This window comes from Opisthorchis viverrini (genome assembly GCF_000715545.1).
Source record: "Opisthorchis viverrini unplaced genomic scaffold opera_v5_3, whole genome shotgun sequence".
In the NCBI taxonomy this organism is placed as follows: Eukaryota; Metazoa; Platyhelminthes; class Trematoda; order Opisthorchiida; family Opisthorchiidae; genus Opisthorchis; species Opisthorchis viverrini.
In genome coordinates, this window is record NW_008751659.1 from 486,925 (window position 1) to 497,768 (window position 10,844).

Below are 10,844 nucleotides of genomic sequence, written 5' to 3' on the forward strand. Positions count from 1 at the left end.
ATGTGGACAGACTGTTGGACGGAAGGAAGGTTTTCGTCCACCAACCACAACGGCAGCTACAGTGAACAGATCACCAACAAACATGTAATCGGCGAGCCTACAGCGCAAGCTCAAGCGGAGTGCACAAATTGCCACTATTTACACCACTGACCGACCAGACAGCGCAACACAGGACAATCGACAAGACTCACGGAATGTAGTTGATCTTGAGGGTCAAAACTTAGGTCTGTTAGTCAGCAAGCGACATGATGTGTTCGGGATAATTCAATCTACAACCACTAACCGTCTAATGTGTAAAATCAACCCCTTGATCTGGACAACAAACAAATACATGTAAATCCATCACATTTAATTGACAAAGCACAGTGGGAAGTGATTTCAACAATGGGAGAAGCGACGTCCGGAAAGGTTGACCACCTGAATTGTTCAGGGAAGCAGAAGAACTGCAATGGACACGGCACTAGCCTCACCCGAAGGAGTAAAAAGAACAAATCGAGTTGTGCACCAGAAGACAAGCGTTGGGGAGTAAACAAATGAAGTGGAAAAGAAACGGAGAGGGTAACACACGCACGAATACGTCTTGCAAAACATTTGTCATCTACTAGGAACTGAAACGAAATCAGATAATGTGTGATTGTTCCTCAGGGGGAGACAGATAGGAAACAACTAAATATTTATATTTGTTGATATCATACAACAATCACAGATAGGCCTGACAGCACTGGCACTGGTGCACTTCGACGTCAGCTGAGAGGCCGAAACGACTGGATAGTATGAGTGAAAAATGTGTATGGAAACCGTTGTATGTTTCACACCGGCTCAGCAAGGAAGCGGAAAACCAGTCTCACAAGGAATGCAAACAAACTAAACACCGCTAGCACAAACAAACTGGATATATGCCAAGCGTTGTGATCATGACCTCCACTGGAATGCCCACTGTTTTGTCTTGTGGATTCGCGTTGGCGTTGTGACTGAGCGAGTTTATCCCGAATTTCCTGGCGGGGTTGAGGTACAAGCAAGGCATGTAGAAAAAATTCGCTCAAGAAAGATAAATTGATAACGACCGGAAAACAAGCCATAGATGTATCAGAGCATGGTGGTAGAAAAACCCCAAAGTGTTATCCAGTCATGATATTGTTTCGGCACCTGACTGCCATACCACCAGCATGAGCTGAAATAGTGGCAAGTTGCCCAAGCCTAGTATGAGTAGTCTAGATGCGTAGAGTAGGTTCGAACCACGGATCATCCGGTCAGTGAGCTTGCGTCTCAACCACTGGGCTTTCTCGGATCGAAAGCGTAGCAGCTGATAAGTGAGCTATGGCCATTCCAACCACCTAGTAATGAAGCCTTACAGAGGTCAGGCATGAAGTGTCAGACCAGAAAAGAGTGACAAGTGAAACTGCACTAACGCAAAATTTTATCATACAGGCGGCGGTACTCAACAGATATGCCTTTGAGCAGATTCAAGAAACCTTTGGCGAAGAAATAATGTTTTGCCGCTCTTCGAGTCACTGGAACAACATATTCTGAATGAATAACACTGTAGCAGCCTGAAGGCATGTCTGATAAGAGTCGAAATGATCAATGGTGGTAACTTGTGTTCGAACAGGGTACAGTTTTTCGAAAGATCGGGGCAGCAACATATGATGGTAGATCGTCGGTAACATGGCGTGTATGGTTTCATTTTGCAGAGATTAGCACATGAGTGTTCACTGAATCCTGTCAATATATCGTTCGACAACAAAGAGTAGGCATTAGATCTCGACGTGGTCCATTGATAGACGTATTGTAATCAAGCATGAGGGAATGACGGGTACTAGCCCAAAATAAACACGGGACCGAAACCCAGGAATGAAACATGTTATTTATATACTCTCCAAACAGTGGAATGACGTGTGTCATAAGTTCCATTTCTTTTGGAACGTTGAAGGTTCTAGGACGAGCTCTGTGAGGCGTATTAACAAATGACGTGACTTGTAAATGGGAGTCGTAAGGCTACAACATGAAAAAAATCGTTCAGCTGTAGCACCCTTCCGGTGCCTAACTGCCATGCCACCCGAAGGAAGCACCAGGGCTGGGATATTATCAGGTTGCCTAAGCCTAGACAGGGGAAGTCTAGAGGCAGAGGTCGGGTTCGGACCACGGACCTTCCGGTCAGTAAATTCGCGCTCTAACCACTTGGGCCATCTCGCCCCTATAGCATGAAAGCAAACCGGCAATGACGGTGACTGATGCTCGGTGTGTGACGGATTTTCTAGCATTTCGTAACGTCGTACTTTTTAGAAACCATTCTGACAGGCAATTTTCACGAATGGGTTGTAAGCAACATCAGCGATAAACGCGGCACAATCGGAAAGTGAGGTAGACTGCATAGTCGTTTCATTCACAAGGAGTAGCCCAGGAAAAACGGATATTTTCTGCATCGATACTTCGTAACTACGAGTGACTAGCAAGCTCATCTCATGTAACAAACCCTGAACGATGTGCGACATACCATACGTCTAGCGTGAGCATGTCAGCCAATGAACCCCTGAAAGCGAGTTAACATAACTAAGGCCGGAACCATCTCCAGGCGTCCAGCAGGGCTTGGAATATGTGGTTGGATAAAACCCGACTGATGAGAAAAACGACACGCACGAACCCATACCAATACAAAACATGCAGCAAGAATTTATTTGATATAAATACAAAATTATTAGTTAGTTGAGTCAACAAGTGTTCGAACGTAGAACTTACTTGCACTATATTGGGAAAGAGTTCACAAAATACCTCTGAATTAAGGTTAAACTCGCCGCTACTCTCAGCCAAAAGACGTTTCGTACTTGCTGATGTTTCTATGCTACCCGTAGTGTGCGTGTTCTCAAGCATGAAACTCAACAAGCCCGTGAGTATGGATGAAACGGACCAGGCAGGGTTCCAAGTATCGGGATGGAAGTCACTGATAGATAGACATAATCTAAGCAGAAAAGTTATGGTTTAGTTTTCGTACCTACCGAGTGTTACAAGCGAAACGTCCGTTTGGAGTAATCATGTAAATCGATGGTGGACGGAAGGGAAACTCCCGTGGAAACACAAGTTTTCCGTGATAATATCCGCCCTTGTATGGTGAGTCACTGGGGCCACGAATGACGTAATGCCATTCGAACATATTGGAGGGTAGTGGCTCAGCAGTTACATATGGAACTGGATCCTTTATTAAACGTATGTAATCTTGCTTTAATCGTTGAATAGCCGTGGATTTCGGAGTCATATTGATGAATGAAACAAGCGAGGAGAAACGATAAGGGTTCACTTAACCAAGAACCAATGAAGAGTAAAGGCCAAGTCGTACGGCAAGTAAATTCGAACAGAATTTGCGAAGGAACAGTTCATTTATGGACACATGACAAGCATAGATTACGCGGACCAAAAGCAGGAATCCGAAACCAAGACGAACAGCTATGAAGCATGCTGAAAAGATAAAGAGGAAGCCAGTGTAAGTGAATAGCTATTGACATAGGAATAAGCCCCATGGTTGCACTAGCTACAAGACCCATTAGACTTAAAAATCGATGACTCAGTTGATCAATGAGCTCATATGTACTGGTTTGCCCTACTGACGCTGGCACTTATACATAGATTAATGCTAAAGAGATGAACGGCTCCATCATAAACACGCAAGTTCAAGTCAAACCAGTCGACAACAGCAGACGGCGCCCAAGAGAAGTGAATTCCTGTAAATTATATCATCAGTTCCTCAGATGCTTGAATGAGGAAATAAATTCAAGTTCAAGGTAACTTTAGCGTCTCCAAATCAATCCTTAAGCCTTGACACCCAGTCTGTCTGGCCACCTTCAATGTGCGCACTCTGAAGCAAGCATGACAAGCTGCTCCTGCTCTCACATTGGACTCCCTTGGTATTGATGTGTGCTGTTCCCCAGAAACAATAATTCAAGATGAAACCACAGTGGCTGAGCTAACCGCCCATCAGTCTTCACTCGCTTCACTCACCTACGGTGATCCAGAGGCTGCTGCAGCAGGATATGCAGGGGTTGGTATCGTCCTTAGTCACTGAGCGGAAGTATCCTTGCTTGACTGGATACCTGTCAACAGTTGCCTTTGTGCGGTTCGTCTGACGACGTCTGCGAAGTAGTCTCACAAGTGGGAAGCTGATCGCTCTGTTTGTCGTGTCCGTTGACGTCCCAACTGATTGCAGCTCCATCGTCAAAGAGGTTTTAAGGCGCCCTGAATGCCCTGTTGCGGCGAGCTAAAAGCTCAGACAACGTGGTGGTTGCCGGAGATTTGAATGCACAAGTGGGCAGGATTAGCGCATGAGACTCAAGAAGGACCCAATTAGGAGGTCAATATGGATTGGTTTCGGTTCGTACGGACAACGGTCAACGATTGCATCAGCTGTGTGCTGATCTCAGGTTGTTTTCATGCAGTACGAACTTCCGGAATAGCCAAAGTCGTCTGGCCACATGGTGTTCTCCAACGGCATGCAGGCCACAAACTCAAATCGATCACGTTGCTGTCAGTTACCGATGGCGCAGATCAATAACTGACCGCCAGTCGTTTTAGAACACCTTTGTGGATTTCGACCACGCAGTCGTCCGGGGCCGTGTAAGGTGCGGACAAATCGCTTGGTAACTGAAAAACTGGCCGATCCGGATGTTAGACGAATTTGCCAGAATCGTCTTCTAGAGTCTTCCAAGTGCTTTCCTGGGACGAGATTGCCATCGCTTTGCATAGTGCTGGAAACTTTGTCTGTGGAACGGTACCCCAGGCGCACTCAGTCACTGGATATCAGTCCTTGAACCTCGGAGAAACATCCCAGCCGGTTCCAGAGATGACTTTACATGAATTATCGGGCGTCACGTGAAATGGAGCGTTTGAGCCGACATTAAAGTGTGGTGGACACAGAAAGCCAAGGAAATTGAAGAGGTCCAGAAAGCCGGGAATGCCCGAAGATTGTATCAAGAGATCCGTGCGACCGGTCCTCGGAAACCACCTGTGGGTGAAACCATGGTAGAGGATGTGTTGATCAAGTCTTCACACTCCATCAGGTGCTAGAACAACGCCATACGTATAAGCGACCCACAATTCTAATATTCCTGGACTTCCAACGCTTGTTCACCAATGAATTCCCAAAAAATTCATGAATATAATAAGCTCTTCGTAGTCTCAGACTTCCGGACGTGAGAGTATACAAAAGCTCTCCAAAAGCCTCCGCATACAAAGCGGTGTCCGTCGGGGATGCCCACTCTCCATTTATCATTACGTGAGGTAACTGAAAAACTGGCCGATCCGGATGTTAGACGAATTTGCCAGAATCGTCTTCTAGAGTCTTCCAAGTGCTTTCCTGGGACGAGATTGCCATCGCTTTGCATAGTGCTGGAAACTTTGTCTGTGGAACGGTACCCCAGGCGCACTCAGTCACTGGATATCAGTCCTTGAACCTCGGAGAAACATCCCAGCCGGTTCCAGAGATGACTTTACATGAATTATCGGGCGTCACGTGAAATGGAGCGTTTGAGCCGACATTAAAGTGTGGTGGACACAGAAAGCCAAGGAAATTGAAGAGGTCCAGAAAGCCGGGAATGCCCGAAGATTGTATCAAGAGATCCGTGCGACCGGTCCTCGGAAACCACCTGTGGGTGAAACCATGGTAGAGGATGTGTTGATCAAGTCTTCACACTCCATCAGGTGCTAGAACAACGCCATACGTATAAGCGACCCACAATTCTAATATTCCTGGACTTCCAACGCTTGTTCACCAATGAATTCCCAAAAAATTCATGAATATAATAAGCTCTTCGTAGTCTCAGACTTCCGGACGTGAGAGTATACAAAAGCTCTCCAAAAGCCTCCGCATACAAAGCGGTGTCCGTCGGGGATGCCCACTCTCCATTTATACTTCATTACGTGATCCATGAAATCATGAGACGAACGCTGGAAGGTCTACAAAACCCTGGTGTTTAATTAGCTTTTGACGAAAAGATTGTCGATCTGGAATATGTAGACGACATCGTCCTCATCTTCGAAAAGGCGGTGTCTTTGGATGAACTGACTAATCATCCCGTTCTTTGGTATGCACTTTGCACCCACAAAATGTACGGTCATGCTCCTGGAAATGCAGTCACACCACTTACAATTTTGATTGTCGTCCAGCTGTAGCACCCTTTCGGTGCCTAGCTGCCATGCCACACGAAGGAGGCGCGAGGGCTGGGATACTGCTAGGTCGCCCAAGCCTAGACAGGGAAAGTCGAATGGCAGAGGTCGGGTTCGAACCACGGACCTTCCGGTTAGTAAATTCGCTCTCTAACCACTTGGTCCATCTCGCCCCAATAAAGCCTTAAGCACCTTCATGTTTCGTCGCCAATTGAGTCCTCAATCTCGAGGTTTTCCTCATCCATCGCGTGGATCTGCTAATACAGTGTGCTGTTTAAGCCGCTGCGGTGCCAGCCTCAGGGCATGTCACAGCCAAAGTAGTAGACGGTTCTGTATGACAGCTCGCCACCATCACGTGTGAGGAAGACCCTACGCCACACGTCGACACTATTCACCCGCTGCTGCCGTCACACCTGTCACACGGTTGTTGGACAATGACGTTTGAAGACGGTGGGAAGTATGTGTTCATTTGCAGGCCAGCTTTCACACTTACGGACATGCCGAAAAATGACGCACTTTAGACGGGGCCCAGTGGCGATGGGTTCAGGCCTGCCGATTCTAGTGGTGTTGGATATTCTTGAAAGCCAACCTGTAGTGACCTTCGACTTGACTTCAGGAGGTACATCCCCAACTGCAGACATTTTATCTATGGTCATCATTGGCAACAACACCACATGAGGACACCAGTGCTCCACTGCCACACCATGTCAGTTTATTTGAACGAAGCCTCATAATGCGTAGGAGGGAAATAGGGTAGGAGGGACCTGGAGCTAATCTACCATAACCACTCAAGGTGTTTACACCACGGTTAGGCAATCCGATGGCAAGAAAGACAATGACACCGGTTAGCTGCCACAGAGTCTCCAGCTAAGCATAGGTAAGGTGACATGGACCTCAGCCTGGAAGATGAACAGCACTAACGACACTCAAACTTCGCGTAACATCCTACATTCCCTTCTGTCATGTCCAATTCGTCCACTTCTAGGTTTTCGCCACTCTGAATTAGGCAAAGATAACGACGCTGTTCTCGGAAGGCGGGAACTCGGCAAGCGCAACACGATTGTGGTACCGGATATATCCTTTGAGTGGAGCACTAAAAGCCTCACCGAGGACCCGTTTCTTGATCAACTCACTCTGGATTCGCTGGTTCCAAGCGATTTCAGCTGTAGTTCTGAGACATCTGTGGTCAAAGACCTGAAGACGTCACAGATCCTCCACTCGAAGTAGACAGGTTTCAGCCGTACGATAACACATCCCGTGCTGTAGTCCAGTATACATGTCGTTTAAGGCCCGGTGATGTCTTTCTGGTGCCATAGGCAAAGCGACTAGCATCTTGCAGGACTGTGGACATCACCTTCCAGTAAGGGCCAGCGTCAGAAGACGTGTTGTCTGAAAAGGACTCCAATAGGTGATCCAGAACGAGAGTCAGTGACTGATCCACACCACCTACAGCTAATGGCGATGGCGGTTCGCTTGCATTCGGGAACACCATATGATCAAGCGGCTTCGGCTGTTCCGAAAGTTGGTTCTGCAGAGAAGTACTCTGTGGTCAGCATATAACTGCAGCGGGCAATCTCCCAAAGCTAATATCTGTTGGGTTATAACCAGACACGAATAACAGGCAGCGAGTATCGAAGCATTTACGGGATACTCTCACGGACGTTGACAAACGAACCGCACAGAGGAGAATATTGACAGACAAACATTCAACCAGAGTCCCCTCAGTGTGGTTGGTTACAACAATGCCAACCTCGGCAGAATCAGCTGCAGTGGCTTCGAATCACCAGAGGTTTGCAGCCAGAGACAAGTAATGGGGAGGTCAGTTTAACAATCTTATTTGGCTCCCGGATCTTCCCTTAAGAGAGACAGAGAGCGAGTCCAGTGTACATACGGGAGCAGTCTATTTTCCAGCTTGTTTCAGAATGTGAAAGTTAAACGCAGTCAGAACTGTGTGTCAGTTATGGCGGCTGATTTGGCCGTACGTACAGCAGCTAACGACAAAGAGCTGTGAACGTAGTGAGTCTCGTGAGGTGCTCACTGCTGATGATTCGAAAAAGGGTGAAACAACTTACAGTGATTCCCGGCTTTCTAGCATAGGAAGACTTTACTGACAGGATTAAACCTCCGTTGAAAACGACCAAATATCATTGCACTATGATCAAACAATCGTAGGTCTTAACCGGAAAATTCAGAAGTATTCTGGTACAGACATTTAGTTGAAAAGATTGAGCTTTTGAAAAATAGGATTTCTCATTTCTCGAAGAGCCACACTGCCGGTTAGTCCCTAAAAGGTGACAAACTGGTCTCCGATAGGAACGCCGTTTCCTGTAACCCATGAAAGCTGAGCGGGTCTATGGAGACACACGAGATGAATCTATCATCCAGATTGCTTCGGAGCCTTTCGCATCCAGAGCCAGTTCCATTGGATAGTACGTGTATTAAGAATGCCAAGTAATCGGCTATCTAGATGGGCTTTATTCACGATCATGGAATCAGATTCGAAGCAAAAATACGAAGGTCAGCGAAGATATGGAGTTGATGCACAGTGCTGATAACCAAACCAGTCCCAAACACCTCAATACGACTTCCAGGATGAGGATCCACACAAAGCTATCAAGAGTAGTTACGAACGCTTCTTGGCACTTGGATTTTAAGAAACAATTCTTCAAATACCTTTTCTCACTTTAATGTATTGTGGCACTCCCCGACCTGAAGCAGCCACCCGGATGTAGGGGTCGGGCTTGAGTACTACAATGATCCCGCGGGCTACACTGGCTGGAACTTCATTCCACAAATACGCCAGGAAGGCCAAAGGGGAGCAGTCAGATCAAGAGCAGCGAGACCCCGTACTAAGACTAACCGAGCTACGAGGCGTTCTGGAGATAAATTCGCACTGTTCTCTGTGAAAGGTGTGAAGGCATGTCCGGCGACCAGCATGTCTATTTTCATGGAAGCAGCTATGCTGCATTTCCACGAGGAACGACGGGTTAGAAAAGGTCGGCCCTAAAAACCGCACTTCGATCACTCAATGGTTGACCGTGACCGCCACTTCATTATTCAACACTGTCGAAACACTTTTAAAACCAAAGAGTCCGGTGCTACTCAAAAGAAAGCTGCACTAAGAGTGGGACAGTAATGCCCTGCTCCCTGCGCCCTCGGGTTAGACTAACCCCTGCATTCGACCAGGTCAGACTATTGAGTCATCGGCTCCGGGGAGGGTTGCTAAAGAAAACCCCAAGAACTGCTGCCTCGAGCGTAAGACACCTGAGTCAGAGGTTAGTGGTACGGTCCCGAATAGAGCTCTACATCCCCAGACTGCCTTGTCGGTCATGCTTTTGAGTCAAAGGCTCAAGATGGGGTACCCCAACCAAACCCCCTTCCCCGGCCTTGGCGACCTGGAAGTATCATTTGTCCGCATAGTTCTGTACCGATCCATGTCCCTTCCCAAACCCTTAGCACCACACAAGCAAACGTCGCTGGGTCATTTGACTGTCAGTTATCTGGACGATGGGCCTCATGCACCCCACTGTTTAGTGACAACAACAAAAATACCTTTCTAGATCCACGAGGCTCTTTATACATAGGAGCTTTCAACGTCCGTAATCTGTCGAATGAGCAAACAGGCAATGCTCGCTAAAGCCCCATATTCCTTAAAATTGATGTGTGTGGTATCTCCACACGTGGTTATGCACCTCAAAACGCCAAAGACAAACTCAACTACGGTGACCCAGAAGCGATGACTCGTGGAATATATGGCGTTGAAGTTGCACTCTGTCCCTGAACTGAACGCGCTTTGCTGGATTGGATCCCACTGAGCAATCATCTTTGCGTTACCCAGTTATCCAGTGCAATCAAGCATCTCGACATAAAAAGCGGTGTCTGTATGTAGTGTCGGTTTATGTCCCAATGGACTGCAGTTCTGATGCCGAGAAGGATACCTTCTATCGAGAGTTATCCAGCAAGAAGCACCGACATTGCGCTGATCACGAAGTGTTTCTGGCAAGTACGAAATTTTAGCACAAATGTTCGTACCGCATGACCTGGTGCCCACCAACAGCAAACCAACAATGGACCCAACTGGATCACGTGGCCATCAGTCGCTGGAGGAGAGTGTCGTGATTTTTGTGTGCTTATTCTTATACTTACCATATATACTCGTACTGAACTTTTGTATGTATATTTCAGCTCATGTACACTTGTTCATAGACAAGTAAAACGTTGCTTATCCTCGAAAACCTGCACTCTGTCCTAACTCGCTCTCGGACTCTTTCTAAACGTCTCAATTTACTTGTCTAAGAACACAATGGACCCGCAACTACGACCTCGGTACTTCGACGCTGACCCAAACTCCACAGATGCAGCAAAACGCTGGAATCACTGGTTTCGTACCTTCGAAACCTATCTGAAAACCGTCGAACCTTCTAAACCCGACAAACTTGAAACTCTCATCCACTTTGTGGATCCGTTAGAATACGATCACATTGCTGATCACACCGACTATGAATCTGCAACCGACACGTTACGGAAATTATATATCCGTCCAAAAAATGTCGTATATGCACGCTACCTGCTACAGACCTACAAGCAGGAGAGTGGACAAGATATCGATCAGTTCGTACAAAAACTGACATCATTAGCTAAAGATTGTGAATTTAAATCTCTGTCTGCAACCGAATATCAAGATGAGTGCGTGC

General features: G+C 46.9%; 1 protein-coding gene across 1 annotated transcript; it reads right to left on the reverse strand.

The window, feature by feature from the left end:
• Positions 1–346: 346 nt before the first annotated feature.
• On the reverse strand, positions 347–4,201 carry T265_00291 (hypothetical protein; the record flags this gene model as incomplete). Its single annotated transcript, XM_009164036.1, has 4 exons — positions 347–995; positions 2,737–2,956; positions 2,994–3,291; positions 3,991–4,201. 4 exons carry the CDS (start codon positions 4,199–4,201, stop codon positions 810–812), a joined length of 915 nt encoding a protein of 304 aa, XP_009162300.1.
• Positions 4,202–10,844: the final 6,643 nt, after the last annotated feature.